The 25,066-nt window shown below is 34.8% G+C and overlaps 4 protein-coding genes across 4 annotated transcripts; 1 reads left to right on the plus strand and 3 right to left on the minus strand.

Moving 5' to 3' along the window:
- The first annotated feature begins 2,269 nt into the window (after nucleotides 1-2,269).
- On the plus strand, nucleotides 2,270-5,166 carry LOC112057007 (protein obstructor-E-like). The gene is made up of 7 exons (XM_052881225.1): nucleotides 2,270-2,395; nucleotides 2,489-2,598; nucleotides 2,684-2,795; nucleotides 3,555-3,706; nucleotides 4,097-4,211; nucleotides 4,374-4,545; nucleotides 4,973-5,166. The coding sequence occupies exons 1-6, from the start codon at nucleotides 2,359-2,361 to the stop codon at nucleotides 4,535-4,537; spliced, it is 690 nt and encodes a 229-aa protein (XP_052737185.1). The 5' UTR covers nucleotides 2,270-2,358; the 3' UTR covers nucleotides 4,538-4,545; nucleotides 4,973-5,166.
- Nucleotides 5,167-8,420: 3,254 nt separating this feature from the next.
- Nucleotides 8,421-11,333, minus strand: LOC112050171 (protein obstructor-E-like). The gene is made up of 7 exons (XM_052891618.1): nucleotides 11,201-11,333; nucleotides 10,996-11,105; nucleotides 10,799-10,910; nucleotides 9,895-10,046; nucleotides 9,374-9,488; nucleotides 9,040-9,211; nucleotides 8,421-8,618 (listed from the first exon to the last, which is right to left on the minus strand). The coding sequence occupies exons 1-6, from the start codon at nucleotides 11,235-11,237 to the stop codon at nucleotides 9,048-9,050; spliced, it is 690 nt and encodes a 229-aa protein (XP_052747578.1). The 5' UTR covers nucleotides 11,238-11,333; the 3' UTR covers nucleotides 8,421-8,618; nucleotides 9,040-9,047.
- Nucleotides 11,334-14,639: 3,306 nt separating this feature from the next.
- LOC112057006 (protein obstructor-E) lies at nucleotides 14,640-17,739 on the minus strand. Its single transcript, XM_052881244.1, has 7 exons — nucleotides 17,604-17,739; nucleotides 17,406-17,515; nucleotides 17,209-17,320; nucleotides 16,321-16,472; nucleotides 15,781-15,895; nucleotides 15,231-15,402; nucleotides 14,640-14,837 (listed from the first exon to the last, which is right to left on the minus strand). The coding sequence occupies exons 1-6, from the start codon at nucleotides 17,638-17,640 to the stop codon at nucleotides 15,239-15,241; spliced, it is 690 nt and encodes a 229-aa protein (XP_052737204.1). The 5' UTR covers nucleotides 17,641-17,739; the 3' UTR covers nucleotides 14,640-14,837; nucleotides 15,231-15,238.
- Nucleotides 17,740-21,193: 3,454 nt separating this feature from the next.
- On the minus strand, nucleotides 21,194-23,907 carry LOC112057008 (uncharacterized). Its single transcript, XM_052881245.1, has 6 exons — nucleotides 23,722-23,907; nucleotides 23,525-23,636; nucleotides 22,638-22,789; nucleotides 22,098-22,212; nucleotides 21,760-21,931; nucleotides 21,194-21,383 (listed from the first exon to the last, which is right to left on the minus strand). The coding sequence occupies exons 2-5, from the start codon at nucleotides 23,583-23,585 to the stop codon at nucleotides 21,768-21,770; spliced, it is 492 nt and encodes a 163-aa protein (XP_052737205.1). The 5' UTR covers nucleotides 23,586-23,636; nucleotides 23,722-23,907; the 3' UTR covers nucleotides 21,194-21,383; nucleotides 21,760-21,767.
- Nucleotides 23,908-25,066: the final 1,159 nt, after the last annotated feature.

Here is a 25,066-nt window from a genome sequence, read left to right on the forward strand (position 1 = left end):
AACTATTATTGGAAAGATACTGGGGAGCTTATCTATTCGGATGTTAGTCAAAATTTAAAGATTGACGACGCGCAGTTTGGTTTTCGTCCCGGTCTCTGAACGGATTCTGCAATTTTTAGTCTCAAATCTACGATTAACTATTACACGAGTAGAGACACATCTGTCTATGCCTGCTTTTTAGATCTGAGCAGAGCTTTTGACTTAGTAAACTATCAGTTATTATGGCAAAAACTTATGAAGTCTCACATACTGAGCCGTAGACCTGTTGAAGTACTGGTATTAGAATCAAAATAATGTTGTAAAATGGAGCGAGGCACTTTCTAATGACTTTAGATTAGAGTGTGGCGTGCGTCAAGGTGGGCTGACCGGTCCGGAGACCTTTTTAGTCTATATGTCAACGAACTGATTGAGGAACAAAAAATGCTAAAGTAGGCTGTCATATAGGTACAACTTGTGTAAATAACCTAAGTTATGCTGATGATATGGTACTTCTGAGTCCCTTAATCAGGGGATTTAGGCACTTGCTGAGCAAAGAACGGAGGAGAACATCTGTGAGCAGCATGCGAGGGACCACGGTCTCAAATATAATGTGAAAAAAAACCAATAATGGTATTTCGGGCAGGTAAAGGTACGGAAAATGTGCCTTTGGATCTTTTAGATGGAACTCCTTTAGAAAGGATGAACAAATTCAGGTACTTGGGGAATATTCTAACTGTGGATTTGCGTGATAATGAAGACATAGAGCGTGAAAGCAGGGCTTTGGTGTATAATGCTCGCTCGCCGGTTTGCGAGATGCAGTCAAGATTATTTCACGATCATCAGATCGCGACCTGCGGCTTTTTGGTTCCGTCTCCGGAATTCTCGAAATGAAATCCTCAGTGTATGCTCTGAGTGCCCTGAAAACCCTATCCTAAAGTATTGGCTTACCGTGCATTGCGACAGGAACAGGAAATAAAAAATGTTTCCTCTCCTAGAGAAATGTTTTACGTATCAAACTTATTACTTGATTAATTAATTACTATTATTTATTTGTATTTGTATATCTTAAATGGTTTTATAGCTTGAATTAAAGACATATTATTATTATTATTATTATAAGATAAATAAGCTTAATAGGTACTTGCCATTATTGTTTCCTACCCTAAATTCTTTTTTCCTTTACATTAATTCTTCTAGAAACGTTCTTCTGGGACATTAAATTATGATCCGATATTTGACCATAACTATCATTATGGTTACTATCACTTTTGACTCTTTTAATCTGATCATCACCAAACACCACCTTCTCTATCATAGCCTTCGACTTTTGGTGCTGAATTTTCAAGAAATGTAACAACAAACAATTAATGTACCAAAAGTTCATTATTGTTGAAAAATCTTACAACAATCGTAAAATATACTTATAATAAATTAATTAAAACTTTTTAAGTTAATATCTAATCAAATCATAATTTATCGAAAATAACTGATAAATACATACTTATAACTAATATAATATTCTCTGTGCAAGTATAGCATGAGCACCCGCGGGGTGTAACAGGGACCTCACGAGAACTTTAACATGTCCTTACGAAGAAAGTACATGTTAAAGTACATGCTGAACTATCTTTTTGACCTTATTTCGTTGCTTTCAAAGACTACTTTAAGGTACTCAGGCGGACGACTTCATAAATTAACATTTTGTGGGAAATAGTCTTAGACGGATATGACGTCGCTATTGTTTCGCAACTTTTTGTGTGTTTTCCGTAAAGAGTAGGGAGTTAGACAGGGGTAGCCTTATGTCATAAGCCCCCACTCAATAATCCTTACTGTTCACGGAAACAAGTTGCGCCACCTAGCGTAGGCACAAGTCAACACAAGATCGAGCTACGTCATATACGTCTGAGACTACTATTTCCTACAATAGTGTATTGTAATAAATGATTTTGACTTTTTATATCGTTTTTTTTTATATTAATTTTTTTATAAGGCGGTCAAATGTGCATAATTGTCTTGATCTCATTTAGTGACATGGAAATTGTAATTTAACGGGAATTGACAAAAACATGGCAGACAAGTTCGCAGAAAAACAAAATATGAAGAACTGGTACAACATCTTAATCGAATTGTGCTAATGAGACAAACTTGTGGCGCACCGCATGCCCTTGCCTATCTTTATATTTATTTATTTAAGATATATTATATCTCGATTACTTTAATTAAAATGGTAATTAACTTAATGACTAAAAAATGTAACGTTAACTGTTGTAGACATTATTCGATAAAACAGTTAAAATATATAAACACGTCTAACTTTGCATCAGCATCAGTGCACTAAAATACGTTCTCTGGTTATCACGTGCACTAAACAAAATAACAATGATATTCAGCGTCCTACTGCCCCTGCTGTTACTAGGTGTGTTTAGTCATTATTAACTTAATTAAACTGTTGTTGGTGTTTATGTTAACTCTTATTTTTTATCTTACTTTACTACTTATTGTTTTATAGCATCACTAGCTGCCTCAAAACCGCAATACGGGAACGCGCAATTTTCTTGCCCTCAACCTTATGGGTATTTCAAAGCTTCTAATCAATGTGACCAATATGTGGAATGCAAGGTAAGTTAACTTTCATATATTTGATATAACTAACTTCGACTGCACTATGCGGTTAAATTAATGTAATATTTTTATGTATTTGTAGAACAATGTGCCACTTCAGTTGTCCTGTCCTACCGGTCTTCAATTTAATCCAATGAGACAATGGATAGAGTACCCTTGTGATGCTCCTGCCGTCGTGCGGTGTAACCCATCTCGTACGTATTTAATGACATTACATAATTTAGTTGTGTGCTCAAAGCAGTGCAAGTTGTCAGTGCTAGTTTTCGGATCCAAAAATCGCTAATAATATAAATCTCCTGGGCGATGAAAAACGATATGATCGGAGTTTAGTTTATTTAATGTGACTTAGAAATGAGAAGATCCTTAAAAGAACCAAATTTATTATAAAGCGCAACGAATCTTACCTATATCCCGCGCTTTATGACTTTAGGATTTAAATGATAAAGAGATCTTGCGTTGATTCACTTAAGGATTTCAGTGGTAAAGAGCGGGGTATATGCAAGGTATAGTTCGTAGAATCCCTGTACTTTGAGGTTCCAAGATAATAGCGACCGTAATAGTTATCGATACTCAACTAACTGGATTCAGACATGACACAAGCTCATATTTAGTTCTAATTTTATTTTAGCGATCAAAAGTATCCTTTAACCTTTTCTCGCATTATGGTCTCAAATTGTGAAAAAGTTTCATTTGAATTCATTCATTAGTTTCTGAGCCCAACCAACAAAAACATGAAGAAAGAGACAGACGGACAAAAAATAAAAATATATTTTTTTGGCTTTTAGTATCGATTCTCTGCAACGCTCTGCAATAAAAATTATCAAAATATCTTCAATATACAGAATTGGACCTGTTACAGTTTTATTTCCAATAAAATTAGTCACTACAATAGATCCATGTCCTGCAATGGACTGATATGATGAAAATGATGATGATTTATTTCTTACTTACAGCTGCAAGAACATATGTTGCACCGACAACGCCCGCACCTCCTCCCCCCACTACTCCAGCTCCAGTAGTGGTCCAGCCGCGAGACTTCTCGTGCCCACAGCCGCAGGGCTACTTCCGGACATCTACTGGTTGTGAACAATATGTTGAATGCAAGGTGAGATATGAGAGATTTACAAATACTTACAACAACGGGACAATTGAGACGATAGCTTAAGTCGAACGACGTTTATTTCATTTGCTTGAACATCAACTATGTAGATTCATATTTTGGGCCTTTAAGATGACTGTTAGTATTTTATTGCGCAATAACGTCATCATCAATAATACACGTGTGTTAGTAATAATTCCAATCCGCTAAACGGATTTAGTCAAAGTTGCAACACAATCATCCATGGTCGGTGCACCCATAATGCAATCCTCCTCCACTTTTGATTGCGTCATTCATCGCTGCAACTACGAACACTGTGGCCAGAGTGTTAAGTCGCTCTTAAACATGGGCTTAAAGGCTCGGACGGTGACACTAATGATCTTTTTATTGCTACAGAATAGCGTACCACGAACGTTCTCCTGCCCTCGTGGTCTTTACTTCAACCCACAAGTGCAATGGACGCAGTACCCCTGCGATCAGGCTTCAAAAGCGATATGTGATGAACCTTTAGGTAAATTTCTTTTTATGTACTTCCTTTAATTCACTAAATGAATGCATGCTAGTACACTTATGCTTTTATTACTCGCGTTTAGGTACATATCTCAATATTTTGATGTTCTTTATTTCACAAAATCTACTGCGAGTGCACTAAACTTTTTATTTTTGTATACAGAGATTGAGGCTATACCAGAACCTGAAAAAGCGACTACACCAGCACCAGCACCTGCACCAATGTGCCAACCTGTGGCATCATGCTTAGGTCCTGCACCAACGTGCCAACCTGTGGCACTATGCTCTGCCCCTGCACCGCCACCACCATGCACTCAATGTTACTAATAAAAACGGTACGGTGATTTTGTATTTTCTATTTAACAATTTATTCTTATAAGAGTAATTCTAGTTTGAAATACAGGTTAACTTTTAAAACAAGGACTTAAATAAAATGGCATTTTTCATCATTTTAGCGCATTCAAGTAAAAGTTCTTTTTTTTTATTTATTACTAATTTAAAGATTACGTTCTATATTGACGTGTTATCAAATATTTGTCAAAATATGGAATCAATAGTTGTTAAAGCCTGTAAAAAAATAGTAACGAAAGTCAAATCAAATAACAATTAGGCATGATAATGCTTATTAAGTATGTTTTAAATATACCTATGCCATAAAATGCTAATAATAGAACGTAAAGTTCTTTTTATTATAACCACTTATAACGCAATTTAAACATTTTTTTCTCTTCTAAATTCAATATTTCTCTAATCATGTTACAGGCGCTGAACTAAATGCCACGAATTCCGCTTACTGCGTTAATGATGGCTACAAGTTCTACCGCTACGAGATACTGCGCAGTAGATGACAACGTTTACTGCTATGGAAAAACTAGCTAGATCAATTATATACAAACAAAATTGTGCTTTTATTATATTTATTAGGTGAAGGTTTAAAAAAATAAATTATTTTTTAATAAAGCATTATTTATTTCACCTATAATCCCAGAATAAAGAATGATCCAGAATGCTTCCTCACAAGCAGCGTGGTGAAGCCGGTGAAACCCATAAAAATAAAACAAACGTTACGCGTCTCCTCAACATCTGCATAAGCAAACTTTTTTCATAATTTGTATTTCAAAATTTGTTAAATTTTACTAACTAGCTAACTAACAACAATTAGGTAAATTAATATAATAATCAATAATTACCTATAAAAATACTTTTTCACTACTCTTGCTCAAAAACATTGTCATATTACCACTCCACAGCGGGGCTAAACAAGAATTTCAGCCTCTAGGGGCTAAAGTAATTTTGTTTTTTTAATTTTTGTCTGTTACGAGTACTAGCCAAATACTAGCCTACTTTATAAATCATCGTAGGTAAGGCCCTTCTTCTTCTTCTTTTGGTTATATGGCTCCGCGCGTCATGCGATTCAGGTGATGATTGTTTGATAAAAAATAAAACTTGAAATTGGATTAAAATGCAGCGTTCTTGTCTGTGGAATGCGGTATTTTTTTTTTATTTGATTTTTATTGAGTTGCGAATTTAAAGAGCGAGATTTGAAGACAAGGTTGTACGGTGTAATACCTTTGCCTTTTCTTCGTGGGAAAAATTATATTAGTAAAGAAAAATAAAATTAAAGAGCGAGAATTTAAAAACAATTTGTTGTTAATAATCCACATTGGATTTTTTTAAGAAATTCATTGTGAATTTGTGACCGTAATTTACATATTTTGCAACATCAATTGTTATGTCTTCATCTATTGAGAATAGTGACCCTAATTTAAAGATGGATCAAAACGAACCTACAAATTAAATACAAAACCTACGAAAAATTTAATAAGTGGAGAAAAGAACAACGAGTTGATTAATTTACGGAACAAGTTTTTTACTAACTTACTAACTAATAACTCCTACGTTTACCTCACATACTCATTATTCATCTTCACAGCAGTCGGAAATTAAGTTACCAGGTAAAAGTCTCTCTCTTAACATAAATTTTTCTAAGTTCGTACATTTAACATTTAAAATAAAATAAAACATTGAATTACCGTACGGAATTATTTTATTTTCTCGCAATCGTAGTGAAAAATATAGTGTAACACGTGGGGCTAAACCCATTATAAACTCGGTTTCTATTTAGCGTTAAAAGTACCTCGTATATAATGGGTCGTTTTAGCCCCTTGTATAACAATCTACTATATCTTATTTCTATAGTTTTTGTTAACTGTTTTTAAAATATTTAAAAATAATAAGATTTCACTTTTCTTGAATATTATTAAAAAAATACTGATGCCACGCTTCGTATCGTATTGACTCAAAATGTATTCGTTTTTGAATTTTGTATTTGGAACGACTACACGACAGCGTTGTGTTCCGTGCGCTCTAATATTCTTACTATATTGTATTGGTAATACAATTGGCGTTTTGTTATGTTCTATGTGACAACACAATTAATGATGATCAGTCATCAGACGATTAGAACGTCTTCCTGTCAGGTGTAGGAAAAAGTAGTCTGAGACGGATATGACGTCGTTCAACCGCATGTTGGCTCGTGCCGATGCTAGGTAGGTAGGGCTATTTGTTTCCGTAAAGAGTAGGGAGTTAGAGAGGGGTAGCAATCGGTCGTCGGGAACGAGATGCGATATAAGGCGCTCGTCGTACGGTCGGCTTCAGTATGCTCGTGGCGTTCGAGCCGTCCACATTTATTGTTTTGTAATTCTTTGTGGGTTCCATAGGTAGGGAGAGTGACTTGAGTGGAAAACGGGAGTGTTAGTTAACTGTCAGGGGATCCCTTAACCCTACATACAACGATCAAAATATCGTGACTCCTCTCAAGATCATTCTCTGCCATTCTAGAGTCTTATTTTGGTTACAGTTTGACTTGTTAATTAAGTTGTCCTGAAAAATATTGTGAATCAACTTTGTTCGACATAGGTTTTCTTATTTTTGTGATCCACTGCTGAGTCTGCTATATTATGATTATATGAATAATCTATGCAATTAAGATATTTTTTTATTTCATAGTTAGAATATTATGATACGAGATTAAAAAAATAAATAAATCATCTTGCTGGGAAAGCAGTGCTATAAAAATATAATTTAATTCTTTTAATTTCGTAACATCAAGCACACGTGAATAATTCTTTTAATAATTATTTTATGTTTCATAGTTGAGCTTTAATGGTATATTGAATATACCAATAACTTGAATCGTAAACGATTTATATAAAAAAAACTTCAACCCTTTAGGAATCCCTAGAATTTTTGATAAATGTGGAATAACATTATTTTCACTACTCTTGCGCAAAAACACTGTCATATTACCACTCTACAGCGGGGCTAAACAAGCATTTCAGCCTCTAGGGGCTTAAGTAATTTTTTTTTTAATTCTTGTCTCTTTACTAGCCTACTATAAAACGGAGGAGGTTTTATTTGAAAATATAATCATTATAGGTAAGGCCCTGATTGTTTTGAAAAAAACTAAAAACCTTTAAATTGGAATGAAATGCAGAGTTTTTGTCTGTGGAAATGCGTTAATTTTTTATTTAATTTTTATTGAGTTGCGAATAGAGCGAGATTTGAAGACATGGACCATCCTGTACGGTGTAATATCTTTACCTTTTTCTCATGTGAAAGAAAAAAAAAATAAAAAGCGAGAATTTAAAAAACAATTGGCGTGAATAATACACACTTGATTTTTTAAAGAAATTCATTGAAAATTTGTGACCGTAACTTACATATTTTTCAACATTAATTGTTATTGTTGTCTTCATCTAGTGAAAATAGTCATCCTAATTTGGTGATGGATAAATTTTTAATCTGTTACCATCAAAGTTGAGACGCATTTACTTAAATACCTACCTAGGTAAAGTGGAGAAAATAACAACGAATGGATTTTTAGTTTTAGGGAGTTTTTAAACTATTATCTCACACGTTTACCTTACATACTCATTATTCATTTTCACAGTAGTCGGAAATTATGTTACCGGGTAAAAGCATCAGCTTCGTACATTTAATTTTCAATTAAAATAAAATAATTTTCCTAATTGTTGTTAGTGTTAAATTTTAAAAGACAAATTTTGAAAAAAGTTTGTATATGCAGATGTCGAGGAGACGCGTGACGTTTGTTTTATTTTTATGGGTTTCACCGGCTTTACCACGCTGCTTGTGAGGAATCATTCTGGCTCATTCTATATTCTGCGATTAAAGGTGAAATAAATAATGCTTAATTTAAATAATAATTTATTTTTTACACCTTCACCTAATAAATATAATAAAAGTACAATTCTGTTTGTATATAATTGATCTAGCTAGTTTTTCCATAGCAGTAAACGTTGTCATCTACTGCGCAGTATCTCGTAGCGGTAGAACTTGTAGCCATCATTAACGCAGTAAGCGGAATTCGTGGCATTTAGTTCAGCGCCTGTAACATGATAGAGAATTGTATGCTTAAATTACGTTATGAGTGGTTAATAAAAAGAACTTTAAGTTCTATTATTAGCATTTTAAGGCATAGGTATATTTAAAACATACTTAATAAGGCATTAACATGCCTAATTGTTATTTGATTTGACTTTCGATACTATTTTTTTAAAGGCTTTAACAACTATTGATTTAATATCTTGGCGAATATTTGATAACACGGCAATATAGAACGTAATCTTTAAATCATAATAAATTAAAAGTAAACAACTTTAAAAAAAAACAAACTTTTTCTTGAATGCGCTAAAATGATGAAAAATGCCATTTTATTTAAGTCCTTGTTTTAAAAGTTAACCTGTATTTCAAACTAGAATTACTATTATAAGAATAATTGTTAAATAGAAAATATAAAATCACCGTACCGTTTTTATTAGTAACATTGAGTGCATGGTGGTGGCGGTGCAGGGGCAGAGCATAGTGCCACAGGTTGGCACGTTGGTGCAGGACCTAAGCATGATGCCACAGGTTGGCACATTGGTGCAGGTGCTGGTGCTGGTGTAGTCGCTTTTTCAGGTTCTGGTATAGCCTCAATCTCTGTATACAAAAATAAAAAGTTTAGTGCACTCGCAGTAGATTTTGTGAAATAAAGAACATCAAAATATTGAGATATGTACCTAAACGCGAGTAATAAAAGCATAAGTGTACTAGCATGCATTCATTTAGTGAATTAAAGGAAGTACATAAAAATAAATTTACCTAAAGGTTCGTCACATATCGCTTTTGAAGCCTGATCGCAGGGGTACTGCGTCCATTGCACTTGTGGGTTGAAGTAAAGACCACGAGGGCAGGAGAACGTTCGTGGTACGCTATTCTGTAGCAATAACAAGATCATTAGTGTCACCATCCGAGCCTTTAAGCCCATGTTTAAGAGCGATTGTTCTTCTTTTTAATCGTTCACTCTGGCCACAGTGTTCGTAGTTGCAGCGATGAGCGACGCAATCATAAGTGGAGGAGGATTGCATTATGGGTGCACCGACCATGGATGATTGTGTTGCAACTTTGACTAAATCCGTTTAGCGGATTGGAATTATTACTAACACACGAGTATTATTGATGATGACGTTATTGCGCAAAAAAGTACAAACAGTCATTTTAAAGGCCCAAAATATGAATCTACATAGTTGATATTCAAGCAAATGAAATAAACGTCGTTCGACTTAAGCAATCGTCTAAATTGTCCCGTTGTTGTAAGTATTTGTAAATTTCTCATATATCACCTTGCATTCAACATATTGTTCACAACCAGTAGATGTCCGGAAGTAGCCCTGCGGCTGTGGGCACGAGAAGTCTCGCGGCTGGACCACTACTGGAGCTGGAGTAGTGGGGGGAGGAGGTGCGGGCGTTGTCGGTGCAACATAAGCTCTTGCAGCTGTAAGTAAGAAATAAATCATTCTCATTTTCATCATATATCAGTCCATTGCAGGACATAGATCTATTGTAGTGACTAATTTTATTGGAAATAAAACTGTAACAGGTCCAATTCTGTATATTGAAGATATTTTGATATTTTTTATTGCAGAGCGTTGTACTATTCGATACTAAAAGCCAAAAAATATATTTTTATTTTTTGTCCGTCTGTCTCTTTGTTCATGTTTTTGTTGGTTGGGCATCACGCAGAAACTAATGAATGAATTCAAGAAAAAGTAATGCAAGAAAAAGTTAAAGGATACTTTTAATCGCGAAAATAAAATTAGAACTAAATATGAGCCTGTGTCATGTCTGAATCCAGTTAGTTGAGTATCGATAACTATTACGGTCGCTATTATCTTGGAACCTCAATGTACAGGGATTCTACGAACTATACCTTGCATATACCGTGCTCTTTACCACTGAAATCCTTAAGTGAATCAACGCGGGATCGCTTTATCATTTAAATCCTAAAGTCATAAAGCGCGGGATATAGGCAAGATTCGTTGCGCTTTATAATAAATTTGGTTCTTTTAAGGATCTTCTCATTTCTAAGTCACATTAAATAAACTAAACTCCGATCATATCGTTTTTCATCGCCCAGGAGATTTATATTATTAGCGATTTTTGGATCCGAAAACTAGCACTGACAATTTGCTCTGCTTTGAGGTTAGCGTAACACAACTAAATTATGTAATGTCATTAAATACGTACGAGATGGGTTACACCGCACGACGGCAGGAGCATCACAAGGGTACTCCACCCATTGTCTCATTGGATTAAATTGAAGACCGGCAGGACAGGACAACTGAAGTGGCACATTGTTCTGCAAATACATAAAAATATTACATTAATTTAACCGCATAGTGCAGTCGAAGTTAGGTATATCAAATATATGAAAGTAAATTTACCTTGCATTCGACATATTGGTCACATTGATTAGAAGCTTTGAAATACCCATAAGGTTGAGGGCAAGAAAACTGCGCGTTCCCGTATTGCGGTTTTGAGGCAGCTAGTGATGCTATAAAACAATAAATAGTAAAGTAAGATAAAAAAAATAAGAGTAAACATAAACAACAACAACATTTTAATGAAGTTAATAATGACTAAACCCACCTAGTAACAGCAGGGGCAGTAGTACGCTGAACATCATTGTTATTTTGTTTAGTGCACGTGATAACCAGAGGACGTATTTCAGTGCACTGATGCTGATGCAAAGTTAGACGTGTTTATATATTTAAAATGTTTTATCGAATAACATCTACAACAGTTAACGTTACATGTTTTAGTCATTAAGTTAATTACCATTTAAATTAAAGTAATCGAGATATATCTTAAATAAATAAAAATGACCAAGGGCATGCGGTGCGCCACAAGCTTATTAGCACAATTTGATTAAGACGTTATAACAGTTCTTCATAATGTTTTGTTTTTCTGCAAACTTGTCTGCCTTGTTTTTGTGTCAATTCCCGTTAAATTACGATTCCCATGTCACAACCAAATGTCACATGTGCTACTACAATGTTGATTTATATGTTTTTTACTTACCTCATCTCGTATTTGATCAGTATTTACCTCGTCAAATTTGTTTTTGTTTTGTTTTTCAAAGTTCATTGGGATTGCATGAATGGCGAAAACAGATTTTGAAGTAAAACCTATAATATGTGTATTGTTGTCAAATAAATAAATAAATACTAGATTTCGAGTGACGTCACTTTAATTTTCAAGTTAATCACAGCAAGTGCTTTTATTTGATATCGATATTGTAGGAGTGCATAAAGAACTTAGTCCGACATGCATAGGAAGGCCGCCATATTGTATTTGGAGTAACGTCACATTCATTTTTAAGTTACACCTTCCATATCCTACTTTTACCCTACCCTACCTAATCCTATCACTACGCATACACTACCCCTACCCTACTCTTACCCTACATTACTCCTATCTTAAAAAAGCCCTACTATTTTTGTTGTATACAATAATATTATTACGAGCAGATATGTATTAAAAATTAAAAATATAGAAGTAGTATGAAACAATGCATAATAGATGTTCTAAAACTACTGCACGCGCCAAAAATCTAACAAAGTGAGTGTCATAATAGATACACGAGAGTTTAAAAACCATTTCATTTCATTTCGAAAATTCTGGGGACGGAATCAAAAAGCCGCAGTTTGCGATCTGGTGATTGTGAAATAATCTTGTACTTGGGACTACACCTCGCAAACCGGCGAGCGAGCATGTTACACCAAATAGCCAAAGCCCTGCGTTCACGCTCTATGTCTTCATTGTCACGCAAATCCTCAGTTAGAGTATGCCCCAAGTACCTGAATTTTTCATCCTTTCTAAAGGATGAAAAATTCCAAATGGATGTTCCATCTAAAAGAACCAAAGGCACATTTTCCGGACCTTTACCTGCCCGAAATACCATTATCTGTGTCTTTTTCACATTATATTTAAGAACGTGGTCCCTCGCATACTGCTCACAGATGTTCAGCAAGTGCCTAAGTCCCCTGATTAAGGGACTCAGAAGTACCATATCATCAGCATAACTTAGGTTATTTACTAGGCCTAATTTAGCACTTTTCAGTTCCTCAATCAGTTCGTTGACATATAGACTAAAAAGGTCAGGAGAGGTAAGCCCGCCTTGACGCACGCCACACTTTAATCTAAAATCATTAGAGAGTGCGTCGCCCTATTTTACAACATTATTTTGATTCTCATACCAGTACCTCAACAGATCCACGGTTTTGCTAGGTACGTGATACTTCATAAGTTTTTGCCATTGTAATTGATAAACTAAGTCAAAAGCTCTACTCAGATCTAAAAAGTAGGCATAGACCGATGTGTCTCTACACGAGAATAGTTAATCGTAGACTTGAGACTAAAAATCGCTGAATCTCAATTTCTTAATGTGCTCTAAGCTCAGACTCAGGAGTTACTAGTGCTTAGTAGACTTACCTCGTTTAATTTTTAAAACCACTTTGGCTATGTGATCAGGCTGGTATATATACAATACAGTTTTAACATTTTGACTGGGCGGATGCTCACCCTCGTCACGGACGGGTAGTGGTTTTACTTTGAACTGGTGCGAAAACAAATCCGCGATCAACTTTGGATCGTGTACATTTTCAACGCTAACAGGTAGTGTAGTTTTGTAGTCGAGTCGTTTAGTGGCTTTTCCAAAGTTTTTGTCAGCTTGATGGGAAGTCTAATACATCCATCCCGATCTGATCCTCGTTGTTTAGGCACCACTTCAACCTATTTTGAAAGATCTTGCGACTCTCAGTCATATTAACATATACCTCTCCTGATTATGGTTTTCCATAACTTAGCTAACATTTATAGTGGTATCTTGCACTTTCATGACACTTCCGAACGTGGTGGTTCCACCCTTATATAATGTGCTCTATAAATTAAAAAACCCATGATTGCAATCGAACTTGAAAATGTTTCAAAGGACATGTCCCAAAATGGGCCTTTATTATCTATAACTTACAAGCGGGTTGATAGTATTTTTATGTATAGAAGACACAGATTGTTGTTTGAAAAACAATTTTGCAGAAGTTTTGGAACCAGCATTAATTAAATATTTTTTTTTGTTTTGCTCCTTTGCCTAAAAATTAAAATTATACAATACAGCAGTGTTCAAAATAGCCAATAAAAATAACTGGAATTGTATTCATATCCGGTGTAAGCTGTCATTGTCATGTAATTTTGTCAAATGTCAATATGATACAAGTTAAAAAGAAACATTAAATTGTAGACAGAGAAGCATGAAACAAATAAATCCTTAAATTGCTTTAGAAACGTCATAAACCAACGCGACTACACGAAGATCACTGACAATCAGTCAGCTTGTGAGTTACAAGCATATTGCCATGATGAAAATTCATAATTTATATCAGCTAATGCAAAAAATACATTTTATTTAATTAATAAAATAAAAATACGGGTTTCAAATTTTTTTCATTTGTGTTTTGAAGCCCAGTATTTTATATTCTTTTAAGATAAAAATAATTTGTTCTGCTTTGTTGACACTCGGAATAAAGGCAGCCTCTTCAAGCCTCCATACAAAACCATACAAAATTGTGACATGTCCTTTATAATCGATGGTATTGAGGCGAAACAAAAAAAAACTACATACACTAGCGTTATCAAACGTATTAAAAAAATGCTTGAGAGTTAGAGTGTCAAGTTCTGAAACAATTATTCCAACATAAAGCAATTACGTATAGTTTATCCATGCTACAAACAATACTGATTTTTGTAAATTTACTTATTTTTGGAGAATGGTCACAATTTTTTGATTAAAAAGGCCAAACTCTTCAGTATTATAATATTAGTATAGATTATTGATTATTATATTAATTTACTTAATTATTGTTAGTCTTATGAAATACAAATTATGTTAAAAGTTTGTAGGTATAATGTAGATGTCGAGGAGACGCGTGACGATAGATTTATTTTTATGGGTTCGACTTCACCACGTTGCTTGTGAGGAATCATTCTGGATCATCCTTTATTCTGGGATTATAGGTGAAATAAATAATGCTTTATTAAAAAATAATTTATTTTTTTAAACCTTCACCTAATAAATATAATAAAAGCACAATTTTGTTTGTATATAATTGATCTAGCTAGTTATTCCATAGCAGTAAACGTTGTCATCTGCTGCGCAGTATCTCGTAGCGGTAGAACTTGTAGCCATCATTAACGCAGTAAACGGAATTCGTGGCATTTAGTTCATCACCTGTAACATAAGTGGTTATAATAAAAAGAACTTTAAGTTCTATTATTAGCATTTTATGGCATAGGTATATTTAAAACATATTTAATAAGCATTAACATGCCTAATTGTTATTTGATTTGACTTTCGTTACTATTTTTTTATAGGCTTTAACAACTTTTGATCCCATATTTTGGAGAATATTTGATGACACGGCAAAATAGAATGGAATCTTTAAATCATAATAAATTAAAAGTAAAACAACCTTTGTAAAAATCAAACTTTTACTTGAATGTGCTAAAATGATAAAAAAATACATTATATTTAAGTCTTTGTTCTAAAAGTTAACCTGTATTTCAAACTAGAATTACTCTTATAAGAATAAATTGTTAAATAGAAAATATAAAATCACCGTACCGTTTTTATTAGTAACATTGAGTGCATGGTGGTGGCGGTGCAGGGGCAGAGCATAGTGCCACAGGTTGGCACGTTGGTGCAGGGCCTAAGCATGATGCCACAGGTTGGCACATTGGTGCAGGTGCTGGTGCTGGTGTAGTCACTGGTTCAGGTTCTGGTGTAGTTTTAATCTCTAGGTACAAAAATAAAAAGTTTAGTGCACTAGCAGTAGATTTTGTAAAATAATAAAGAACATGGAAAGGAATTGAGATTTGTACCTAAACGAGAGTAATAAAAGCATAAGTGCATAGCACTTTTTTTCTTTTTTTTTTTTACAAGTAAGCCTTGACTGCAATATCACCTGATGGATAGTGACGATGTAATCTTAGATGGAAGCGGGCTAGCTTGTTAAAAGGAGGATGAAAATCCACACCCCTTTCAGTTTCTATACGACATCGTACCGGAACGCGTAATCGCTTGACGGTACGTCTTTGTCGGTAGGGTGGTAGCCACGGCCGAAGCCTCCCACCAGCTAGACCTGGATAAAATAAATACATAAAACAAAATTTACCTAAAGGTTCATCACATATCGCTTTTGAAGCCTGATCGCAGGGGTACTGCGTCCATTGCACTTGTGGATTGAAGTAAAGACCACGAGGGCAGGAGAACGTTCGTGGTACGCTATTCTGTAGCAATAAAAAAAACATTAGTGTCACCATCCGATCCATAAGTTTATTATTTCATCGCCTTTAAGCCCATGTTTAAGAATGATTGTTCTTCTTTTTAATCGTTCACACTGGCCACAGTGTTCGTAGTTGCAGCGATGAGTGACGCAATTAAAAGTGGAGGAGGATTGCATTATGGGTGCACCGACCATGGATGATTGTGTTGCAACTTTGACTAAATCCGTTTAGCTGATTGGAATTATTACTAACACACGTGTATTATTGATGATGACGTTATTGCGCAATAAAATACAAACAGTCATTTTAAAGGCCCAAAATATGAATCTACATAGATGTTCCAGCAAATGAAATAAACGTCGTTCGACTTAAGCTATCGTCTCAATTGTCCCGTTGTTGTAAGTATTTGTAAATTTCTCATATCTCACCTTGCATTCAACATATTGTTCACAACCAGTAGATGTCCGGAAGTAGCCCTGCGGCTGTGGGCACGAGAAGTCTCGCGGCTGGACCACTACTGGAGCTGGAGTAGTGGGGGGAGGAGGTGCGGGCGTTGTCGGTGCAACATAAGTTCTTGCAGCTGTAAGTAAGAAATAAATCATTATCATTTTCATCATTTATCAGTCCATTGCAGGACATAGATCTATTGTAGTGACTAATTTTATTGAAAATAAAACTGTAACAGGTCCAATTCTGTATATTGAAGATATTTTGAAAATTTTTATTACAGAGCGTAAAAGCTATTAGTTATACTAAAAGCCAAAAAAATATATTTTTATTTTTTGTCCGTCTGTCTCTTTGTTCATATTTTTGTTGGTTGGGCATCACGCAGAAACTAATGAATGGATTCAAATGAAACTTTTTCACAATTTGAGTCCATAATGCAAAAAAAGGTTAAAGGATACTTTTGATCGCGCAAATAAAATTAGAACTAAATGTGACCCTGTGTCATGTCTGAATCCAGTTAGTAGAGTATCGACAACTATTACGGTCGCTATTATCTTGGAACCTCAAAGTACAGGGATTCTACGAACTATACCTTGCATATACCCCGCTCTTTACCACTGAAATCCTTAAGTGAATCAACGCGGGATATAGGCAAGATTCGTTGCGCTTTATAATAAATTTGGTTCTTTTAAGGATCTTTTCATTTCCAAGTCACGTTAAATAAATTAAACACCGATCATATCGTTTTTCATTGCCCAGGAGATTTATATTATTAGCGATTTTTGGATCCGAAAGCTAGCACTGACAACTTGCTCTGCTTTAAGGTTAGCGGAACACAACTAAATTATGTAATGTCATTCAATACATACGAGATGAGTTACACCGCACGACGGCAGGAGCATCACAAGGGTACTCCACCCATTGTCTCATTGGATTAAATTGAAGACCGGCAGGACAGGACAACTGAAGTGGCACATTGTTCTGCAAATACATAAAAATATTACATTAATTTAGCCGCATAGTGCAGTCGAAGTTAGGTATATCAAATATATGAAAGTAAATTTACCTTGCATTCGACATATTGGTCACATTGATTAGAAGCTTTGAAATACCCATAAGGTTGAGGGCAAGAAAACTGCGCGTTCCCGTATTGCGGTTTTGAGGCAGCTAGTGATGCTATAAAACAATAAATAGTAAAGTAAGATAAAAAAAATAAGAGTAAACTTAAACAACAACAACATTTTAATGAAGTTACTAAACACACCTAGTAACAGCAGGGGCAGTAGTACGCTGAACATCATTGTTATTTTGTTTAGTGCACGTGATAACCAGAGGACGTATTTCAGTGCACTGATGCTGATGCAAAGTTAGACGTGTTTATATATTTAAAATGTTTTATCGAATAACATCTACAACAGTTAACGTTACATGTTTTAGTCATTAAGTTAATTACCATTTAAATTAAAGTAATCGAGATATATCTTAAATAAATAAAAATAAAGATGACCAAGGGCATGCGGTGCGCCACAAGCTTATTAGCACAATTTGATTAAGACGTTATAACAGTTCTTCATAATATTTCGTTTTTCTGCAAACTTGTCTGCCTTGTTTTTGTGTCAATTCCCGTTAAATTACGATTCCCATGTCACAACCAAATGTCACATGTGCTACTACAATGTTGATTTATATGTTTTTTACTTATCTACCTCATCTCGTATTTGATCAGTATTTACCTCGTGAAATTTGTGTTTGTGGCTCCAAATTCTATCGCTATGAAATACTGCGCAGAAGATGATAACGTCTACTGCTATCGACAAATTAGCTAGATCAATTTTAAACAAACATAATCGTACTTTTACTTAAATTTTTTAATACTCCACCGATTTCGTTCAAAGTTCATTGGGATTGCATGAATGGCGAAAACAGATTTTGAAGTAAAACCTATAATATGTGTATTGTTGTCAAATAAATAAATAAATACTAGATTTCGAGTGACGTCACTTTAATTTTCAAGTTAATCACAGCAAGTGCTCTTATTTGATATCCATATTGTAGGAGTGCATAAAGAACTTAGTCCGACATGCATAGGAAGGCCGCCATATTGTATTTGGAGTAACGTCACATTCATTTTTAAGTTACACCTTCCATATCCTACTTTTACCCTACCCTACCTAATCCTATCACTACGCATACACTACCCCTACCCTACTCTTACCCTACATTACTCCTATCTTAAAAAAGCCCTACTATTTTTTGTTGTATACAATAATATTATTACGAGCAGATATGTATTAAAAATTAAAAATATAGAAGTAGTATGAAACAATGCATAATAGATGTTCTAAAACTACTGCACGCGCCAAAAATCTAACAAAGTGAGTGTCATAATAGATACACGAGAGTTTAAAAACCATTTCATTTCATTTCGAGAATTCTGGGGACGGAATCAAAAAGCCGCAGTTCGCGATCTGGTGATTGTGAAATAATCTTGTACTTGGGACTACACCTCGCAAACCGGCGAGCGATCATGTTACACCAAATAGCCAAAGCCCTGCGTTCACGCTCTATGTCTTCATTGTCACGCAAATCCTCAGTTAGAGTATGCCCCAAGTACCTGAATTTTTGCATCCTTTCTAAAGGATGAAAAATTCCAAATGGATGTTCCATCTAAAAGAACCAAAGGCACATTTTTCGGACCTTTACCTGCCCGAAATACCATTATCTGCGTCTTTTTCACATTATATTTAAGAACGTGGTCCCTCGCATACTGCTCACAGATGTTCAGCAAGTGCCTAAGTCCCCTGATTAAGGGACTCAGAAGTACCATATCATCAGCATAACTTAGGTTATTTACTAGGCCTAATTTAGCACTTTTCAGTTCCTCAATCAGTTCGTTGACATATAGACTAAAAAGGTTCGGAGAGGTAAGCCCGCCTTGACGCACGCCACACTTTAATCTAAAATCATTAGAGAGTGCGTCGCCCTATTTTACAACATTATTTTGATTCTCATACCAGTACCTCAACAGATCCACGGTTTTGCTAGGTACGTGATACTTCATAAGTTTTTGCCATTGTAATTGATAAACTAAGTCAAAAGCTCTACTCAGATCTAAAAAGTAGGCATAGACCGATGTGTCTCTACACGAGAATAGTTAATCGTAGACTTGAGACTAAAAATCGTTGAATCTCAATTTCTTAATGTGCTCTAAGCTCAGACTCAGGAGTTACTAGTGCTTAGTAGACTTACCTCGTTTAATTTTTAAAACCACTTTGGCTATGTCATCAGGCTGGTATAGATACAATACAGTTTTAACATTTTGACTGGGCGGATGCTCACCCTTGTCACGGACGGGTAGTGGTTTTACTTTGAACTGGTGCGAAAACAAATCCGCGATCAACTTTGGATCGTGTACATTTTCAACGCTAACAGGTAGTGTAGTTTTGTAGTCGAGCCGTTTAGTGGCTTTTCCAAAGTTTTTGTCAGCTTGATGGGAAGTCTAATACATCCATCCCGATCTGATCCTCGTTGTTTAGGCTCCACTTCAACCTATTTTGAAAGATCTTGCGACTCTCAGTCATATTAACATATACCTCTCCTGATTATGGTTTTCCATAACTTAGCTAACATTTATAGTGGTATCTTGCACTTTCATGACACTTCCGAACGTGGTGGTTCCACCCTTATATAATGTGCTCTATAAATTAAAAAACCCATGATTGCAATCGAACTTGAAAATGTTTCAAAGGACATGTCCCAAAATGGGCCTTTATTATCTATAACTTACAAGCGGGTTGACAGTATTTTTATGGATAGAAGACACAAATTGTTGTTTGAAAAACAATTTCGCAGAAGTTTTGGAACCAGCATTAATTAAATTTTTTTTTTGTTTTGCTCCTTTGCCTAAAAATTAAAATTATACAATACAGCAGTGTTCAAAATAGCCAATAAAAATAACTGGAATTGTATTCATATCCAGTGTAAGCTGTCATTGTCATGTAATTTTGTCAAATGTCAATATGATACAAGTTAAAAAGAAACATTAAATTGTAGACAGAGAAGCATGAAACAAATAAATCCTTAAATTGCTTTAGAAACGTCATAAACCAACGCGACTACACGAAGATCACTGACAATCAGTCAGCTTGTGAGTTACAAGCATATTGCCATGATGAAAATTCATAATTTATATCAGCTAATGCAAAAAATACATTTTATTTAATTAATAAAATAAAAATACGGGTTTCAAATTTTTTTCATTTGTGTTTTGAAGCCCAGTATTTTATATTCTTTTAAGATAAAAATAATTTGTTCTGCTTAGTTGACACTCGGAATAAAGGCAGCCTCTTCAAGCCTCCATACAAAACCATACAAAATTGTGACATGTCCTTTATAATCGATGGTATTGAGGCGAAACAAAAAAAAACTACATACGCTAGCGTTATCTAATATATTAAAAAAATGCTTGAGAGTTAGAGTGTCAAGTTCTGAAACAATTATTCCAACATATAGCAATTACGTATAGTTTATCCATGCTACAAACAATACTGATTTTTGTAAATTTACTTATTTTTGGAGAATGGTCACAATTTTTTGATTAAAAAGGCCAAACTCTTCAGTATTATAATATTAGTATAGATTATTGATTATTATATTAATTTACTTAATTATTGTTAGTCTTATGAAATACAAATTATGTTAAAAGTTTGTAGGTATAATGTAGATGTCGAGGAGACGCGTGACGATTGATTTATTTTTATGGGTTCAACTTCACCACGCTGCTTGTGAGGAATCATTCTGGATCATTCTTTATTCTGTGATTATAGGTGAAATAAATAATGCTTTATTAAAAAATAATTTATTTTTTTAAACCTTCACCTAATAAATATAATAAAAGCACAATTTTGTTTGTATATAATTGATCTAGCTAGCTAGTTATTCCATAGCAGTAAACGTTGTCATCTACTGCGCAGTATCTCGTAGCGGTAGAACTTGTAGCCATCATTAACGCAGTAAGCGGAATTCGTGGCATTTAGTTCAGCGCCTGTAACAAAAAGAACTTTAAGTTCTATTATTAGCATTTTATGGCATAGGTATATTTAAAACATATTTAATGAGCATTAACATGCCTAATTGTTATTTGATTTGACTTTCGTTACTATTTTTTAAAGGCTTTAACAACTATTGATTCCATATTTTGGAGAATATTTGATGACACGCCAAAATAGAATGGAATCTTTAAATCATAATAAATTAAAAGTAAAACAACCTTTGTAAAAAACAAACTTTTACTTGAATGCGCTAAAATGATAAAAAAATACATTTTATTTAAGTCTTTGTTTTAAAAGTGAACCTGTATTTCAAACTAGAATTACTATTATAAGAATAATTGTTAAATAGAAAATATAAAATCACCGTACCGTTTTTATTAGTAACATTGAGTGCATGGTGGTGGCGGTGCAGGGGCAGAGCATAGTGCCACGGGTTGGCACGTTGGTGCAGGGCCTAAGCATGATGCCACAGGTTGGCATATTGGTGCAGGTGCTGGTGCTGGTGTAGTCGCTGGTTCAGGTTCTGGTGTAGCCTCAATCTCTGGGTACAGAAATAAAAAAAGTTTAGTGCACTAGCAGTAGATTTTGTAAATTAAAGAATATGGAAAAGAATTGAGATATGTACATAAACGAGAGTAATAGAAGTATAAGTGCACTAGCATGCATTCATTTAGTGAATTAAAGTAAGTACATAAAAATAAATTTACCTAAAGGTTCGTCACATATCGCCTTTGAAGCCTGATCGCAGGGGTACTGCGTCCATTGCACTTGTGGATTGAAGTAAAGACCACGAGGGCAGGAGAACGTTCGTGGTACGCTATTCTGTAGCAATAAAAAAAACATTAGTGTCACCATCCAATCCATAAGTTTATTATTTCATCGCCTTTAAGCCCATGTTTAAGAGCGATTGTTCTTCTTTTTAATCGTTCACTCTGGCCACAGTGTTCGTAGTTGCAGCGATGAGTGACGCAATCAAAAGTGGAGGAGGATTGCATTATGGGTGCATCGACCATGGATGATTGTGTTGCAACTTTGACTAAATCCGTTTAGCGGATTGGAATTATTACTAACACACGTGTATTATTGATGATGACGTTATTGCGCAATAAAATACAAACAGTCATTTTAAAGGCCCAAAATATGAATCTACATAGATGTTCCAGCAAATGAAATAAACGTCGTTCGACTTAAGCTATCGTCTCAATTGTCCCGTTGTTGTAAGTATTTGTAAATTTCTCATATCTCACCTTGCATTCAACATATTGTTCACAACCAGTAGATGTCCGGAAGTAGCCCTGCGGCTGTGGGCACGAGAAGTCTCGCGGCTGGACCACTACTGGAGCTGGAGTAGTGGGGGGAGGAGGTGCGGGCGTTGTCGGTGCAACATAAGTTCTTGCAGCTGTAAGTAAGAAATAAATCATTATCATTTTCATCATTTATCAGTCCATTGCAGGACATAGATCTATTGTAGTGACTAATTTTATTGAAAATAAAACTGTAACAGGTCCAATTCTGTATATTGAAGATATTTTGAAAATTTTTATTACAGAGCGTAAAAGCTATTAGTTATACTAAAAGCCAAAAAAATATATTTTTATTTTTTGTCCGTCTGTCTCTTTGTTCATGTATTTGTTGGTTGGGCATCACGCAGAAACTAATGAATGGATTAAAATGAAACTTTTTCACAATTTGAGACCATAATGCAAGAAAAGGTTAAAGGATACTTTTGATCGCGCAAATAAAATTAGAACTAAATGTGACCCTGTGTCATGTCTGAATCCAGTTAGTAGAGTATCGACAACTATTACGGTCGCTATTATCTTGGAACCTCAAAGTACAGGGATTCTACGAACTATACCTTGCATATACCCCGCTCTTTACCACTGAAATCCTTAATGAATCAACGCGGGATATAGGCAAGGTTCGTTGCGCTTTATAATAAATTTGGTTCTTTTAAGGATCTTTTCATTTCCAAGTCACGTTAAATAAATTAAACTCCGATCATATCGTTTTTCATTGCCCAGGAGATTTATATTATTAGCGATTTTTGGATCCGAAAGCTAGCACTGACAACTTGCTCTGCTTTAAGGTTAGCGGAACACAACTAAATTATGTAATGTCATTCAATACATACGAGATGAATTACACCGCACGACGGCAGGAGCATCACAAGGGTACTCCACCCATTGTCTCATTGGATTAAATTGAAGACCGGTAGGACAGGACAACTGAAGTGGCACATTGTTCTGCAAATACATAAAAATATTACATTAATTTAACCGCATAGTGCAGTCGAAGTTAGGTATATCAAATATATGAAAGTAAATTTACCTTGCATTCGACATATTGGTCACATTGATTAGAAGCTTTGAAATACCCATAAGGTTGAGGGCAAGAAAACTGCGCGTTCCCGTATTGCGGTTTTGAGGCAGCTAGTGATGCTATAAAACAATAAATAGTAAAGTAAGATAAAAAAAATAAGAGTAAACATAAACAGCAACAACATTTTAATGAAGTTAATAATCACTAAACACACCTAGTAGCAGGGGCAGTAGTACGCTGAACATCATTGTTATTTTGTTTAGTGCACGTGATAACCAGAGGACGTATTTCAGTGCACTGATGCTGATGCAAAGTTAGACGTGTTTATATATTTAAAATGTTTTATCGAATAACATCTACAACAGTTAACGTTACATGTTTTAGTCATTAAGTTAATTACCATTTAAATTAAAGTAATCGAGATATATCTTAAATAAATAAAAATAAAGATGACCAAGGGCATGCGGTGCGCCACAAGCTTATTAGCACAATTTGATTAAGACGTTATAACAGTTCTTCATAATGTTTTGTTTTTCTGCAAACTTGTCTGCCTTGTTTTTGTGTCAATTCCCGTTAAATTACGATTCCCATGTCACAACTAAATGTCACATGTTGATTTATATGTTTTTTACTTACCTCATCTCGTATTTGATCAGTATTTACCTCGTGAAATTTGTGTTTGTGGCTCCAAATTCTATCGCTATGAAATACTGCGCAGAAGATGATAACGTCTACTGCTATCGACAAATTAGCTAGATCAATTTTAAACAAACATAATCGTACTTTTACTTAAATTTTTTAATACTCCACCGATTTCGTTCAAAGTTCATTGGGATTGCATGAATGGCGAAAACAGATTTTGAAGTAAAACCTATAATATGTGTATTGTTGTCAAATAAATAAATAAATACTCCTATCTTAAAAAAGCCCAACTATTTTTTGTTGTATACAATAATATTATTACGAGCAGATATGTATTAAAAATTAAAAATATAGAAGTAGTATGAAACAATGCATAATAGATGTTCTAAAACTACTGTACGCGCCAAAAATCTAACAAAGTGAGTGTCATAATAGATACACGAGAGTTTAAAAACCATTTCATTTCATTTCGAGAATTCTGGGGACGGAATCAAAAAGCCGCAGTTCGCGATCTGGTGATTGTGAAATAATCTTGTACTTGGGACTACACCTCGCAAACCGGCGAGCGAGCATGTTACACCAAATAGCCAAAGCCCTGCGTTCACGCTCTATGTCTTCATTGTCACGCAAATCCTCAGTTAGAGTATGCCCCAAGTACCTGAATTTTTCATCCTTTCTAAAGGATGAAAAATTCCAAATGGATGTTCCATCT

The sequence above is a fragment of the Bicyclus anynana genome, chromosome 4 (assembly GCF_947172395.1).
Source record: "Bicyclus anynana chromosome 4, ilBicAnyn1.1, whole genome shotgun sequence".
Classification (NCBI taxonomy): Eukaryota; Metazoa; Arthropoda; class Insecta; order Lepidoptera; family Nymphalidae; genus Bicyclus; species Bicyclus anynana.